We start from the raw sequence: 18,045 nt of genomic DNA, 5'->3' as shown, positions 1-18,045 counted from the left end.
ACATCATGTTTAGAAATGGCAATACAGAAGGAAAGGAAAGTGGATTTTATTCCCATAGTTGTTGCCAACTATGGGGGGGCGGGGCTTATCTCTGTTTCAACACATTTTCACGATCAGGTGCCGGCCATGACATTGTGCTGCTGCCTCCCCATTGAAGTGGTACCTATTTATCTATTCACATTTGCATGCTTTTGAACTGCTAGGTGGGCAGGAGCTGGGAGAAGAGCGGTTCACCCCTACACGATGCTCAAGTCACAAATTCGGGCTGTCAGCTTTCTAGCTGACAAGCTCAGTGTTTTAACAGCTGAGTTATCACACCACCCACTTGTACGACTTACTTCAGGAGGAAGAAGGCTCTCTTTTCCTGATCTATTTTTGCATACATTTCAGCGCAGATATGTATTACATAATTGAGAGAAGTGAAATTGCAGAGTTCATACTGCTTCAAAAGTAAATAAAGTTCAGATTAAAATGAGAATAAATCTCCCCCCCCTTTCTTTTTAAATTTCTCTCCAGAATCTAGAAAGACAGGGAGCACAAATCTAGCCAGGAGGTATTTTGTCACTGAGTGTTCAAATTTTTAGAAACGTTTTTCAAAACTTTTATTTTGCTCTAAAATGAATTTTAGCAAAGCGTTTCTGAAAAAAAAGGACAACAGGTTAAAAATTCTTTTGTCTACTCTTAGTTTTTCCTCAAATAAGACACATAGACTTTCTAAACATTTTTTTCAGCAATCATCTATGTTAACATTTTAAATTAGCTCTAAATATAGCAGCAGATTAACTAGATGAAAATAAGCTGGCTGTTGTCACTTAGATTTTTAAGCTGATAAACTTCCTAAGAGGAACAAAACAAATCTTATTTAAATGACTGTCCTTGGTTGGATGGTCTACCCCAAGATCTGAAAAATGCATAAAAAGAAATAATAGCAAGTTCAGATTAACTAAGATGCTAGGGTTTTTAAAAGGGAAGAAAAGCCAAAGAACTAGTATTGCTCATTTCTACATTAAAACATTTTGAATGAACACCAACAAATAAAAAGTTATTTAAGTATAATGACTACACCTGATAAATCATTAATTGCATCCCTGTTACATAGCTATATTCTTAGACACACTTTAACTAGAGGAAGTGAAGACTGAATCAAAGTGCAGAGTCTTCAAAACTAGATATCCGTAAGTCATTTATGTTATATAATATTTATATAATGCCAACAGCTCTTCAAAACTTCAGTTTTAAGACTTAAGAATCAATCAGTTAGTTGCAATTTAGCAATCTATGGCTGGTTGTGAATTGCTTGTGGCCAGGTTAAAAAGAATTAATATTATTTCACTTGTCTCATTGACTTACATATTTTCTTCCAGAAGCACAAGACAATATACATAACATTTTGTCCTCCATTTTTTTCTATCATCCTTGAGATAACGAAGGACTAAAACAGAATGGGTGTTCCAAAATCTCTCAGGGGGCTTCCGTGACTGAGGATGGACATGGATCTCCATGGTCCAAGTCCAGTTACTCAATTATTAAATTTGAGAATATTTATGGAATCAGATTAATATTTTGACATTAATGTTGCAGTGGAGCCTTTATTTTTTACTCAATCCTTTCAACTCAAAAGCGGAAAGGAGTATAAATTGGGGAAAACCACAAAAGAGGAAACCCTTTCTTGAAAGTTTAGACCCCAACTGAATTCATATAATCCCATCCATAATCCAAAACAGGAGCATTTTGAAGAACTGAAATCCTTAAAGCTAATCGGTGTACCCACATTTCTAGATCAAAGATAGTTATTTCTTACAAGGTGTACACTGAATGAAAGGAGGAGAGATATAACATTACTGGAAATGTAGAAGCTATGGGCATGAGGAAACAATTTCATATTGTTTATACAATATGAACAATATATAGGTAGTCCTCGACTTAAAATCACAATTGATCCCAAAATTTTTGTAGCTAAGCAAGACTGTTAAGTGAATTTTAGTCCATTTTACAGTCTTTCTTGCCACAATTCTTAAGTGAAGCCCTGCAGCTGACAAATTAGTAACACGGTTGTTAAGTGAACAAGGATGCCCCACTGTCTGTGCTTATCAGAAGGTCGCATGACCCCAGGACACTGCAACTGTCATAAATATGATCCAGATGCCAAGCATTCGAATCAAAATAAATATTTTGATTATGTGACCATGGGGATGTTGCAATACGAGTGTGAAATACAGTCATAAGTCACTTTATTGTAACTTTGAACATTCACTAAATCATCATCTTCTTTTAATGACTCCATAATCCCTTGTGGGGTGGAGTCTGGGCAACTGAATGGAGCTGAGTGTTTACTGGCAGGATGCCCTTCCTGTCACCAATGTGGAATTATATTCAGCAGATATATTCTCAAAATGCCTAGAGAGAGAAATATCTACCTCTATCTAGCATCGAACTCACAGCCCCCCTGATTGTGAGGCGAGAGCTCTACCTCTAGGCCACTGCACCACTTTTTGAACATTCATTAAATGAACTGTTGTAAATTGAGGACTACCTGTATAAAATTGTTATATATAGAAATATATATAAGAATACATTTCCTACGCTTTAACAACGTAAAATGTTGCACTGAACTAAAAGGACATTCAAACTGTTCTATCTGGCACATTTATGACTTTTGAGGGACAATCCGCACAGCCCTCATAATTGTCCCTGCCCTACTGCAGAATGTTTTCCTATATTCGAGTGCAGTGAGATTTAAACTATAGAACAGCTGTTTTTGTTTTATATAAGCAAAGGGCAGGTACAGAATGTTTGTTTCTCATACCTCTAATCTACATCAAAGGTTATCCTAAGAAAGAAAGGAGCAATTTACAAGGAAGCAAGGGCACAGGGTTTTTCTGCAATGAGGATGGGAATACATAAGAATACATGGAAATATATTTCATAAATTTAGTATTATATAAATGAAAATTTATACAATATGAACAATATATAGGTAGTCCTTGACTTAAAACCACAATTGATCCCAAAATTTTTGTAGCAAAGCGAAACTGTTAAGTGAATCCTAATCTTACAAACATTCCAGGTTTTTTTTATATTTTACAGGATTTTTTTTTTTTAGGATCCTTCAAAATTTTCATTGGACAAAAGTCCAGAGCTAGGGCTGTAGCAGCTTCATGCTGTGTGTTATTTAATACAAAAATAAATACTACATTCTGGCATTGAAAGACATTTACTTTTGTAGGGCAGCCTTCCTTACTTGGAAGACAACAGGATCACTAAGCGTAACAAATAACACAAATGTACATTTCAAGATATTCCTGTAACAGTCCTCTTCACCATTAATACATATACATCAAATTACTAAATGAGCATTTGCACATTGTAAGGCATTAATTTGCAGTCAAATTAATCCAAATACTTTTCTCTACATGATTAAAAGATAAATCTGGGAGAAAACCCCGAAGCCTGCCCATGAAGCAGGTTGATATTCAATTCTTGTAACAATAATCATAAATTTCTACACAATCCCTCCACTTCCTTCTTTTAGCAGCCTATTCTTATAACAATGTTTTTCTAGATGATCTATTACAACTGGCCTCTATATCACCTTTACAGATGCTAAAACTCAAGATGAAAATCTGTAAGCAGTTTTATAAGCTAGAATTCATTACACCTACCTCAATGAAATTATTTATTTAACATTTAGGATACATTTCTTCAAAGTAGTCGATGTGTGGTGGCTGGAGTATGTCGAGAGCGGAGAGTACCTAGGAAATAAGATGGAAGCTGATTTATTACCAAAGCCTCATTTTACAGAAAGAAATGAATGAACAAAGGAAAAACATTTTCAGTTTGCAACTGTATCTTTGATGGTGGGAAGGGCGATGTAAACTTTGGAAACCTGAGACAGAAACTCACCAATGGAAAGAGCAATGCTGATGTTTTATCATAGCAGATTCAAGGATTTAATATTATAAGGTCGATGTTTAGATTCCAACACGCACGCACACACACACACACACACACACACACACACACACACACACACACAATCATACAACACACTATGTTTGTTTAGTTGTGTATTATATTATCTAATCTAATGTATTATTTTTATAACACATTAGATGTGTTATCATGCATTATCAAATGTATTATCTAATATAATAAATAATTAAACAAACTTTTTCAAATGAAATGCTCAGTTGAATACACAAGATCCAAACTGCTGAAGCAAAGAAAAACATAGCTAACTTTCAAAGAAGGTTTCAGATAAACCCTCAGAACAATTCAGATAAAATTCATTCATTCATTGCCATAATTAATTTATTCATTTAACTACCCATGACAACACATTAGACATTTCTATGTTGAAAAAGTATAGGTGACAAGGAATAATGGTTCTTAAAGTTAATTTGAAATAACATGATTTAAGAATTTTAAAATTAGAATCACCCCTTAGAATTGGTCTCAGAGGCACACTGGGAAACATAGCTGGCATTAATATCTGTATCTCATGAGTCAACAAAATCACCTCCAGAATTGACAGTCTGATCAATGAGTAGGCAATCTGATGTTTTGCATCCCTTTTGATTTATTTTCACTACTGTAATGCTATAATATAAAAAGAACATGAGGCAGCATGGATACTGTATTGGGACAATACTGGTATGATACGAGAGTGGCACATCAAACATTAGGTACATCCACTTTTGAATTTCTTTAATTTCAACTGCCTCACATTCTTTTTATATTACAGCACTAGTGAAAATTAATCAAAATCTGTCATTAGGAAGATATGTATATGAGAGATGAGACATTTTGCCCGATTGGTCAAAACGGAACAGCGAGCTTTCAGTTATCCTCTTTATTTGGTAAAGGTAGGATAGTGCTCAAAAAGAGGACCTACCTAGTCATGTCATTCCAACTGTCCCTCTTGCAATCATCTCTGAATATTGCTGAAATCCTGTATTATATTGAAGTAGGTAATAAGTAACTAATTGTACTGATTATATTTGGAATTCTGGATTCATTGGTGTTTTCCCTTGTTTTTCAGGCATTCCTGCTTCCCAATAACAACTTGCTGATATTTAGAGAGCTGACATAATTGCTTTAAAAAAACCTTGTGTTTCGGCATTGGCACAGCTTTTTAAAAATTATTTCTAGATTTGGGGGAGAAATATCCAAAATCTTTTTCTTTTTTATGGCTGGGTTTGATAGAAGGAATAAGAAGTTTCCTAATCAGGAGATTCAGATTGACTGGTTGTAATCTATTATAATGATTTTTCCCCCCTAGGGAATTCACCAAAGGAGTTTTTTGGTGAGTTACAAGCTGGAAGAATAGTTAAGGAAACAGTAGTCTAAAACACATGGAAAATACCAGGTTGCTTTTCGGCACTCATGCCAAAATGTACATTAAAATATCCTACTTATTACTAAATAATAAGTGATAAATAAGAAGAACAGATGTTCTTGCTTAATCTTTCTCTGCAAAGTGGAGGAAATCTTACTAGGAAAATGTATGCAACAAAGAAAACCTTTCTTTTATTTGGAAGAAATAAGTATGTTTTGATACCAGTGTCTGCAGTATATATGTTTAATTTCTCAAGACATTGTCTCTTATTTAATTAATCACTGCAGCTTTTATATTTCAATTTGTATATGATTGATCTGTTTTATTGGATCACTTCACCTATACCTACCTGGTTGTCCACCAGCTGGAGTTTATAGTTGGTTTTGATAATGTTGCTATCTCTACAAACTATATGTATTTATGGTAGGCTTTCTTATTGATAGTTGTAAGATCTGCTTTTACCTGTTAGCATCTGCCAGAACAGAACATAGATTCCATATTTGCAGTGGCTGTCTTAAGTGATGGCTGTCATGAAAGTAGTGATCATCACATGACTGATTAGTTTTAAAAAGAAATGAAATTCCCAAAGAAAGGAGAGAAAATGAGAGAAAGTATAACAATAAAGTAGGAGTAATGAATTCTGGGGTGTGTTTTCTCTCTCTCTCTCTCACACACACACACACACTAAAATTGGGCCCAATGATCTGTCACGACTTACAATTGTAATTGCCAATCAATTACCGTATTAACTCAAAGTTATCTATATTACTATTTTATTTGGGGAAGGAGCATGTTGGGCTTACTATTCTGTGGTGTCACAATGGTTAGAATACAGCATGGCAGGCTAACTCTGCCTACAACCTAGAGTTCAATCCTGACCTGCTCAAAGTTGATTCAGCTTTCCATCATGTTTAATGAGAACCCAGATTATTGTGGGCAATATGCTGATTCTGTAAACCCCTCAGAAAGGGCTGTAAAGCACTATGGAGCGATATGTAAGTCTAACTGCTACTGCTCTTGCTATTTAGGGTTAGCTACTTGACAACTATTCACAAATAATACTTGCTCATTATAAGTATTTTCCCAATATCTGTTCTGATTCTAAAGCGGAACTCTAAGTCTTGCACGTAAATATTCATTAACCTTGTCAAAGTCCAATCAAGTAAAATCACTAGCTTTATTTTAGTTCTATTTTACAAAGAAAGATTTCTCCTTATTTAGAAAATATCATAGTTGGTTTCTTAAAACTATATTAGGATACATTTGTGATTCTTACCACAAAATAGCCATATATTATTGAATTACCTTGGCATTTCTTACAAAAAAACCAAATCTTCCTCGTTCAGAAGAACATGGTAATTTTTTATTTGTTAAAAACGCACATGATCCAAGCATCATGATCCAATCATGTTTCTCAGTCTGCTTGATTTTTAAATTTCTATGTCAACTGATAGAGAGGCAAGAATCCTATTCTTCAAAAATCAACAGACAAGTATAGAGATTAAAAGATTGCTTTTAATCTTTAAAAGAGTACTGAACAGAACTTGACCAGAAGGAATTGCATTTGTTTCTTTTAAGAAACCAACGTTTTTAGAACTAATGCAGAATGCATTTATTTAACAAAATATAAAACACATATTCATCGCCAAATTAAAACCACAAAAGTCACATTGTATAAACCTGTACAGGTAATAAACCAAGACTGGAATAAATGCCTTCTTCTAGTCACCATGCTATTCACTGGTGCATTCACCCTCTTCTTACTAGGATTGTTATTTATGACTTTTATATTCTCTTTCCTTTAATGTGTTAAAGGAATATTATATTAATATAATTAATATTAATTAATTGATATTAATTATTCATTATTCATTATTTACAATTAATTATATTATTATGTAATTGATGTTTAAGTATTTAATATTATTAAATTATGCAATATTAATAACTAATTAATATTTAAGGAATATAACATTAATATAATTAATATGTTCCTAAAACATGAATTATTACAGGAATTGGGTATGTCTAGTATAAGAAAAAGGACTGGGATGTTCCAATATTTGAGGAGCTAAGAATTAAGCGTTCAAAGGGTGATGCAGAGGGAGTGGGAAGAACAGCTTTGCCTTCCAGGTCAGGTAAAGGTCAGGTCAGAAGGCAAAGCAGCTCCCTCTGCATCTCCCTGTTAACACTTAACCCTTTATTGTCTGTTCTTTATCTTACTGCTCTTGTTTCTGCCCCTTCCTTTTAAAACTTTTTTTACCAGGAAATATAGAAACTGCCAAACACAAACTGTGGCTCATCATCTTGTTTTGAATTAAAGAGGCCATGCAGAAGGCAGGGGAAATGCTGCTTTGCCTAGGTCAGTTTGGAAATAGCTGCTCCACATGGCCCAGTTTAAAAACAGCCTATAATACTGAATTCTGCAGTTCTCTGGAAGGTAAGCAAGGCATTTTGAGGGGTGGAACAGTGGGGCAAAGCTGGCCCAGGCTCCCAGGGACCCAGCAGGGCAAGGAAGGAGGGGGAGAAGAGATAGGTGGGCGTGCTTTAGCATCTCTACAAAGTTATGAAGCCACCTGGTCATTTGTAAGTGCAAGTAACCGGATTAACTATTGTAAAAATTTTATCTTCGAATCATGATCGTACATGGCTTTTAGGAGGTCAGTTGTAACTTTGAATGATCACTAAATGATCTGTTGTACCTCGAGGATTACGTATATAGTCCTGGTTGTCACAAAGAGAAAAAACTATTTTGATGCAAACAAGTTCTACATACAAGAGAAAAGAAGTGTAATTCATGCATATCCTCATTTTTTTCTAAATTAAAGAAAAACTTTTCTGCTGCTAACAGAGTTCATTTAATATACTAGGATTTTGCATCCTAGTAAGCCAAAGCTTACAGTAATAACTTTAGAACCATAATTTTAAAAAATGTATCTCTGTTAAATGTAAAGGCCAGATAACTTCTAGCATCCTGTTTTCTTTTCACGGTTTTATTCTGAGACCAACTTCAAAGAATGATCCTCGGGCAAAGAAAACATCAGAACTGACCTACATCTGCAATGTTTAGAATCTGATTGTTTCAAAGCATTACTAATCAGAGACAAAGATGGAAGGTTGTGAATACAAATACACATTTAAGCTGCCCCTTTCATTCTTCACAATGCTTGCATAGTTACTATTAAACGGTTATTTTCATCAGCTGTTTATACATTCCCCAGAGCCATAAACATACCAGCACATCAGGTTTCTGGAGCCAAAATATGACTATAAATTAACAGCATTAAAGTAACATGAGTTACTTTAAAATTGTACATCACATGACACAACTGTCTTAATTCTGCTCCAAATTTCACTGAATAAACAATCTGAATCGGCTTTAAAGAAACAAAGTACAACACATTATACTTGGAATTATTTTTTTTCTTGGATTTGTTGCAGAAAATGTTGCCATTAATAAGAATTAAAAATTCACATACATTCTTAGTCCTTATAAAATTAAGGGAGCAGGAATTAGTCAGTCTGTGATGCTAAAGCTGCAGGATAAAGCTTCCCTTAGGCCTCTTTTGAGTTTATAGCTTAAGTCAGACCTGAACTATCCTTCCTGTCCCATTGCTCACAATCTGAAAAGCTACACTAGAGGTATATCAACTCTCTACTGTTCACCTCAAAGAGACTTAATCTTAGCTTTCAAACGAAATACTTGTACAGGATCATACTTTTAGATTCTTGCAAATATTTTGCCAAAAGGGAAAAAAGGGAAAGGGATTAGATTATAAAATGTCACTATTTTATGCTGGGGGATTCTGGAATGCATAACTTGAATTTCATCTTTGAGTCCTGGGAAATATTCATATAGGACTACTTGAAGTACTGGCTCTGCTTGATTCTTAACCTGCTCCAATTTAGATGCTTAAATGATGTCTGCATTACATCACACCCCCACCCCTTTAGCTTTTCTCAGTTACATTGTTATTGTTTGCTTCCCTTAAAACTATATATGTTTTGTCATTAAGCTAAACTATACTCTGGCATTATGAATAGCCTCATTACTGCTCTACCTGGCAGGAGATGCATTAGGAGAAAAAGGCTGATGTCTTGTTTGATTAATTGACCCTGCCAAAGCCTCCAGATCCAGAAATGTAGTCTTTACTATAATTACTTTAAGCAAAAACAAATTCAGTATTTTTATGTATTTATTTAATCAACTTGTATAGCTGCTTATCTCAAACCAGTGACTGGGTGACGAACAATCATAAAGACAATTAAAACAGTTAAAACACAATGCAAAATAGAAATGAAACACAAATAGATGTCAAGTGATATTATAATCCAACAGTATCAATGTAACCAAGAAAAGGAGTCCTTCACATAATCGGGACCCTAGGCCCAAGCACACAGCCAGGTCTTCAATGCCTTCTAAAAGATTAGCAGGATTGGGTCCATCCTAATCTCTGGAGGGAGAATGTGCCAGAGGGCAGGCTTTATGGCAGAGAAGGCACACCTCTGGGTCCCCACCAGCCAACATTCTTTGGCTGATGGGACTTCCAGCATTCCCTTCCTGCTAGTAAGGGCCTTGGATATGTAGAAGCAACTTGAAGAAGATGGACCTTCAAACAACCCAGTCCTAAACCATGAAGGGCTTTAAAGCTGACAATCAACAGTTTGAATTGCACCTGAAAACACACTGGCAACCAATGAAACCCCCAGGCAGTTGTATTAGATGTGATGAATAGCCAACACCATTTATAATTCATCCATCTGAATCTTCCTCAAGACCAGCCCCATGTAGACCACATTGCAGTAGTCCAAATGGGAGGCTATGAAGGTATGAATGACAGTGAGAAGAAAGTCTCAGTCCAGAAATGGGTGCAAACAGGCACACAACCTGACGATGTGCAAAGGAAGGGCCTCTTAGCTACGGCTACCACCTGCTTTCCTGAATCCAAGGGGACGCCTGGATTTTGCATCAGGTCTATCTGAGGCAGTGTCTCCCCCAATCCAGTATCAGAAGTAGAAGAACCTTGGTACTGGAAGGCCCAAGTACTCAAAGCCATTGGTCTTGCTTGGGTTGAGCCTAAGCTCATTGTGCCCCATTCACACCCCTGGTTTACAGGGCTGGTCACAAGGACATCCACACTATCATTCAGGCAGCCCGGGGTGGAAATGTAAAGCTGTTTTTCAAAATGTAAAAAGTTTTTCAACAGCATATTGACGATTGCCTCACCCCAAATTGTCAGATCATCTCACTCAGTGGCTATAGGTAGATGTTAAATTAAAAGGAAGAGAGAAATGAACCTTGCAGTAGCCCACAAAGCAGGGGCCATGGGCTGGATCTCCATCCTCTTTATCAGCACTGGCTGGGACAGACTCCAGAGGAAGGAGGAAAAACAGCATAACATTGTGCTTCCTATCCCCATCCCATCCCAACAGAGGTCATCCAAGAATGTGAACAATGCTGTTTCAGTCCCAAACTTTGGCCTGAACCCAGATTGAAAAGATCCAGATAATTCAGTTCATCCAAGGTCATTTGAAGCTGCCATGTGACCATTTTCTCTACAACCTTCCCTAAAAAGATGAAACTTGTTGAGATTAGTGGAGTTGAGTGATGGCCCCCTTGAGGAGGGGACACATCGCCACCTTCTCTCTTCCTCTTTGGAAGAGCTTTATAGCTCCCGTTGCCTTAAGAAAGTTAAAAACATTCTTAAAGATCCATCTCATCCTGGGCATCCTTTTTTTGAACTATTACCATCCGGCTGACAGTACAGGACAATAAAAACAAGGACAAAACAAGGCTGAAAATAAGCTTGTATCCCAGTGCAGTAACTATATTGAATTCTACTGTATAGTGCAATATTAATGTAATATTGGGTTTTCAATTCAACTGTTTAGAATGTGAGGGATGTGTGTTTGTGTTTTATTTTTATAGTTATAATGTACACTGAAGATGGCATTTAATTTCATTGTATAAGGTGCAATGTCAATAAAGTAAACTAAAGACTTAAGAGCCAGCAGGACCACCCTCTCTTAAAAGAGGAATTAAATGAATCACACATACATCTATAATCAATCTATGGTCTCAGCTTGCCACTTGTTTGAAACCAACCTCACTTACTATTTATTACAGTCTCTCCAGACACATTACAAATTGTGATTAATTTGAAGCAGAATTGAAAGCTTTCCAAATTCTCTGGGATGTTTGGGAAGAGGAAGGGAAGAGGAGCACATGAGGTTCACTACAGTTCATTTCTTTCATGCACTAGCTATGGCTTAGGCCTTAGGGCAACATGCAAGCACACTATTGATTCTTTACTGTCCTAGAAAGTAAAGAAATCAGCTCAGATATAATGTGTCATTTCTATACATTTCCTTGGGCATTGACTGTTTATTTTAAGTGAACAGGTGTATTGCAACATAGAAAGCGGATTCAACTGGATTTAGATTTTAGATGTCTCCATAGTTCTAAAAAAGCTTTGTTTCCACTGATAACAGATGTAATTTACTCAGAAATTGTTGTCTGCATTTCTAATGCCTATGAATATTTGTAACATTTTATAGTATGGCATTCTCTGGTTAGAATGCCAAAAAATATAATGAAAATATATGAACCACTCACATTGTCATGCTTAAAAAAACACAACATCTTCAATTCACGGAAGACCCTTTTGCAAGAGACCAGATTTTGGAAGACGTTGGGCATCTTTTTGAGTGCAACTCTCTTTCCATCTCGTGGATCGGTTACTGACCTACAGGAAAACAAGAATAAACATACATTTTATTTTAAGCAACTTACGTCCTTACAAAGAGAAAAGATAGATGAAAGCATTTCTTAAATAAATCCACCTATTAAGAGCCAGACAAAACTCCTGATTGAGTCTCGCTTCTTTTTATTGTTTCCATTCAATGAATTCCAACTGTGCTTCGGATCTATCACTACTCTGCATGTTATTCGGCTGCAGAATTTCTGTACACTCAAGTCCTTCAGTCCTGTGTTAGTAAAACTCTTGGCCTCCAGTGTGCAGTGTTCTTTATTCTCCAAATGTGGGTCATAGGTAGCCCTTGGGAGGTCTGTGGTAGTGGTCGTTAAGCAATTTTTTGTAAATCGAGGACTACCTGTACATAGCTTTGGATTATTGGGGAACAGGATAGGAAGACACGTATCTCATGTATCATGGTATTTCCTGAGTGAAATTACTGCAGCCACCTCTGTAGTAAAAATTGTTAGATTTTATGATCTAAGAATGTCAACATAGGAAAATGACAATAGATGCTGCTGCTTAATCTGATGACATAGACAGATCTCTCCTGTTATCCAAAAAAGATATAAAATAATCATGGAACATTGAAACCGACTATCTTTACTAGAAAATAAGAAGCTATCTCATACTGAAGCTAATTTGTTGGTCTATCAGGTCTCAATTCTTTTAAAAATATTATTTATTTTAAAATGAACAAGTAATTAAAAATTATAAAAATATAAAAGTGTCTGTATTAAATAATGTCTATAGAGTGAAGAAAAAAATCAATTATATACATAAATTAGCTGAGCATTAAAAAAAACCAACAGAAAATCTATACAATAAAACCACAGATTGTAGCCATATGAAAGACCCTATATAAAATTAAGTTTATGGATTGTAAAGCTTAGCAATAAATCTCGATCAGGGGTGTCAAACTGGCGGCCCGTGGGCCAGATGCATCACATGCAGGCCATACCCACCCCAGCTCCGCGAATGTGAAAAACGTCAAGAAACTTCATGTGACGGCAACGAGACGTGGCAAGTTTGACACCCGTGATCTAGATCATATAGTGATCTAGCTATGCCACATTCTCAATTCATCCAGAAAATGGAGATTGGGAGCCCGTTTCGCTAGCAGAGCACTCAGGCCACCACAGACGCCCCTGACATGGGTGATGTCAATCTACCCCCCCGTCCCCGCCCCCCGAGGTCAAACACAACCCTGATGCAGCCCTCAATGAAATTGAGTATGACACCCATTCTAGATCCATTTCTTTAAATCACAAGAATGATCTTCTTTGCATTATGTAAAATTATCCTCTTTGCCAAGCCTTTGTAAAGGTCCTTCATGTGATGACAAAAGATATCAGGTTTCAGTGCCATTTAATGCTGCCAGTAATTAGCTATTCCAACTTTCAAACAGAGGTTGTTCTTAACCCTATCTCACCTGAATCCTTCCTGAGATTGAACCTGGACCTAATGTATAATGCGTGTTCTAGCGGGAACCAAGAAGGGGAAAAAAACCCAAGTACTACCTCTTCAAAAATATCATTTCCAAAACAAGGATAAGGTTAAGCTCTTATCAGCAAGCATACTGCTTTCCATATAGACTCTCTAACTAAAATTCTTCATGTGCAGGCTGTACTCAGGATTACTTCAAAAATACAGGTAGCCCTCGACTTACCACCATTCATTTAGTGACCATTCAGTTACAATGGCACTGAAAAGGTAACTTACGACCATTGTTCACACTTATCACAGTTGCAGTAGCTCAGGGTCATGTGATCACCTTTTGCGCCCTTCTGACAAGCAAAGTCAGTGGGGAAGCCAGATTCACTTCTTGTGTTAGTAACTTAACAACTGCAGTGATTCACTTAACAACTGTGGCAAAAAAAATCGTAAAATGGAGGCAAAACTCATTTCACAACTGTTTGCTTAGCAATGGAAATTTTGGTCTCAATTGTAGTCGTAAGTCAAGGACTATCCGTGTGACTGCAAACACTACTGTAGCACATAAACATTTGAATATTTTATTCTAAAAACTGAGCAAAAGCCTCCCCAAAATTATTAGAAATATTTCTTCATTAATTTAAAGTGTTGTACAGAATGTAATAGTGCCATGTAATAGTTTCTGAAAACTTCAAAAATTCCACCATAAATAATCTGATATCTCAGTCATCGAAGAATGAACATAAGTAGTTTCTAGAATAATTTTTCCTTGTGTACATAAATTTACCATTATCTGTAAAGTCTGTTAGAACAACTCAGTATGTGCCAATCACTGAGCATTGCTTAACATAAAACATTTTTTTTAAAGTTACTCTTTTCAGTTCCATCTTGTCTTTTTACAGCTTGGAAAAGCATAAAAGCAAAAAATAAAAACGTTTCAACCTGTGGTTGAAATACATCAAAATATTGGCCTGAAATTTGTCGATTAAAGACCACTCGGAAAGCAAAATTTCACTTAATTATTCATACAATGGCTAGCCTTGCTAGCTCCTAGCAATCCTACCCTAATGAAAGTGAATGGCAGTGTGGTAATTTCACAGCATGTTGAGTTTGTTCTCTCTTAACTGGGGGTAACAGCTGCTTTAGTTCAGCACAAATAGTACCAGAAATCAGAGATAAGTGCTGAAGATTGTTACACAGGAATGCTTTCCTTTTCTTTGCTGATGAAAAGGCTGGCTGTGCTCTTCAGCTTGTTGTCTGCCCCCCCTCCCCCATCTGTATGAGCTAATGAGTTACAGCTGGTAAAGATAACAGCTACTTTTGACTGTACGTTCCAATGCCTCGTTTTTAAGAGAGATAATTCTAACATATTTAAACAAAACCAGGGTTTAAAAAAAGAAAGAATTAAAATCTACTCTATGAAGCAAACCATATCGAACTGAGATCCTTGTTACAGTCTTTTTGGGGGATGTGGATTAATAGGACAATTATTTTTGACTTTGCTTAGTACATATGTGCATGAAAAATTAATTTGTGCAGAGCCCAAGGGACAAAAAAGCAACATGATACTTGAAATGCTAATTGGTTTACTCTGGTACGAGTTTTTGTAGGCAACTGTGGCTGCATCATCGGATGTTTCATAAGTCTGACAGACCACACAATGTCCTGTGGAAGTTCAGGTTACATGACTATTTATATATCTTCAATTAGCATTTTATAGATTAAGATCAAAGAGCCTAAGCCCATTCCTAGCAGAGTTTGTACCTTAAATACTGACAGTGAAAGCAATAAAAGGAAAAATATAAGTGGCACGTTTATTTACATTCAGAAGCCAACCCCATAGGTGAAAAAGTGTTTGTCAAAATGGAATCTTGATTTATTTACTAAATTTGAATAAAGGATCAGCTCAAATTCAAAGATTATGAGGGGAAAAAATTCATTGTATAATTATACAATGCCATACATGCACGCTTTTATACCCCTCTTTCATGTCTTCACTTAATCATCTTCAGACCCAACTGTCATAACCTTTTTTTTATCAGACGTACAGGTCCTTTAACATTTTGGTTGCCCTGTTTTGCATCTTTTCTAGCACTATAACATAGTACTTGAAAATGTGGCCAGAATTAGACACAATGGTAGAATTGTGTCATAGATTTGTATAATGTTATTATTATTGTCACTGTTGTTAGTGTGTTATATCAGCAGTTCTATTTTCAAATCCCTCCATAAAGATTTTCCATTTTTTACAGCAGCTGCACAATGCACCAGGATTTCAAAGACCCCTTTCCTAGTCAATCACTGCCAAATCCAGATCCTGTACACAGCTTTGGTAGGGAAAACAGATGGGGAGTGGAGGGAGGGCACCCACCTACCAGGCAGTTTAACAGAATCATCCCTGGCTATCAGTGACACCGTAGATGTCGCATTAGATTGCCTTCACATCCAATTCAGATCCTATTAAACATGCAGCCTGCATTTATAGTGAATAAGATTCAGTTTACTCTTATATGCACTGTCACAGGTTCATTTTTGGATAGTATATACAGAAACAGGAGAAAAAGCATATTTGTTTTACCTACGTAAGAAAAGACTTTATAGAATAGTTACAAAAATCAAGCTCTTAAAAAGTAAACTTTTTGTCCTAATGTAATCATCCCCAGATCCATCTTATTCCCACTTCTTAATATCGAGACTTTTTTTTCTATTATCCTATTTATTCACAGAGTGCTTAAATATATTTATTTAAGTATACAGTAATTTCCCTCCCTGTCTCAACTATAGTCAGTCTCTTTTCCTTCCCACATATTTCTTTTGTATTTGTGTTTGGCGAATTATTCCCCCCCCCCTTCTGTCAAATTCATCATTTTCTACTCTTTGCTATTGCAACTGCAGTTTTTCTTTTAATCAGAATGTTTGTAATTATTTTTTTTCTACCTCATAATTCCCAGATATTCCAGCAACTCTTACCTGTAGTTCACTGTCTTGTTCCCTGGGCTTTCTACTCATCACAAAAATTGGAGTGTCCAAACACAATGCTATCACCCCCCAAGCAGTTCTCACAATAAGCTTCTGTCCGAGCTCTGTTTATCAGATCAGAGATTCAAGTAGACTGGTTGCTTTATCCAAAAGAAAGATCAAGATCATTTTGCATAATTTATTCTTGATAAATCCATGTAGATTCCTGCCATGTAAATGTAGTATTTCCTCCCAATCAGCTGGGACTCGGGAGGCAGAGAATAGATGGGGGTGGGGCCAGGTGGTATTTACCAGTTCTCTGAACTACTCAAAATTACCCGCTACTGGTTCTCGTTCTCCAGAACTGGTCACAATGGCCATTGGCTTACCTGAAGGGTCATTTTCTGGGCGCTGTGAAGAAGAGTCCAAGCATGGGTTAAATACAGCCAATCTGCCCAGGACTGAATTGAAACTTTTAGCCACGCCTCTGGTGCTGACCAGTCTCTAGTTTTTTTCAATGAAGGCGTGGAACTGTTGCACGCTGAGAAGTCAAAGAACAAAGTCCATACAATAAATCCAAAACAAGTCTGCAACTATGTCCATATGGCCAGTCTAAAAAGTCTGCAACGAATGGAGGAGATAGACTCCAGGGTGGGGTTGGACTCTCCTTCACAGCACCCAGAAAACGACCCTTCAGGTAAGCCAATGGTCATTTTCCTGGGCGCTGCCCAGGAGAGTCCAAGCATGGGACATAACCAGGTTAAGGCAGGAAGCTGATGAGCCCAGGGTCTCTCTGGTCGTATGAATGTCCTGAAAGACTCGCCTCCCAAATGCTCCCTCCTCAGAAGCAAATCTGTCCAATTTGTAGTTTTGAACAAATGGAGACAAGGAAGTCCAAGTTGCCGCCCTGCAAATCTCCTCTATCGGTGTCTGGGTTACCCAGGTTGCTGTTGTGCTGGTGCTTCTGATAGAATGTGCGGTGATATGGCGTGGCACCGGTTTGGAGTACGTGGGCTAAGGTAATGCATACTCGCAGCCAATGCCTGATGGTAGGAGAGGAAACTTTGTGGCCCTGGGATGCAGGTTGAAAAGACATGAAGAGCAATTCAGAACGCCTGAACGCAGCTGTGCATTTGATGTACCTACGTAGCATTCTACGAACATCGAGCATGTACCATCTTTTTTCTTTAGGATGTTTGGGGTGCGGACAAAAATCCGGTTGAATGACCTCCTGGGCCCACTGAAATCAGGAGTTGATCTTGGGAATAAATGCTGGGTCCAGTCCGAGGATCACCCTGTTAGGTTGTATCAGACATAAGTCCTCCTGAATCAACAGGGCTGCCAACTCCGAAATTCGCCGCACAGAAGTGATGGCAATCAAGAAGGCAGTCTTAAATGTCAGATGTTTGAGACTGGCGGATCGTAGTGGTTCATATGGCGGGCCAATCAGGGCCCATAACACAACATTGAGTTACCAGGACGGGTACCTGTGGACAATCAGGGGTCTCAGGTTGGTTGCGCCCCACAGGGAACTACAGATGATGGGGTGATGTCCAAGAG

The 18,045-nt window shown here is 37.1% G+C and overlaps 1 protein-coding gene across 3 annotated transcripts in view; it reads right to left on the bottom strand.

Annotated features, from left to right (window-relative positions):
- The window catches only part of NLK (nemo like kinase), a 100,938-nt gene that overhangs the window by 32,920 nt on the left and 49,973 nt on the right, over positions 1-18,045 (bottom strand). For all 3 annotated transcript variants that reach the window (XM_014058986.2, XM_087717171.1, XM_014058985.2), the window contains exons 2-3: positions 11,955-12,084; positions 3,697-3,752 (exon numbers count right to left, since the gene is read on the bottom strand). In XM_014058986.2, the coding sequence (XP_013914461.2) occupies positions 3,697-3,752; positions 11,955-12,084 (186 nt within the window). The remainder of the gene's footprint in view (positions 1-3,696; positions 3,753-11,954; positions 12,085-18,045) is intronic.

The sequence above is a fragment of the Thamnophis sirtalis genome, unplaced genomic scaffold, assembly GCF_051295495.1.
Source record: "Thamnophis sirtalis isolate CommonGarterSnake01/CBP01778 unplaced genomic scaffold, rThaSir2_p1.2 scaffold_6, whole genome shotgun sequence".
NCBI classification, from domain to species: domain Eukaryota; kingdom Metazoa; phylum Chordata; class Lepidosauria; order Squamata; family Natricidae; genus Thamnophis; species Thamnophis sirtalis.
The sequence above is the reverse complement of the archived record's forward strand: the minus strand, read 5'-3'. Positions and strand labels throughout refer to the sequence as shown.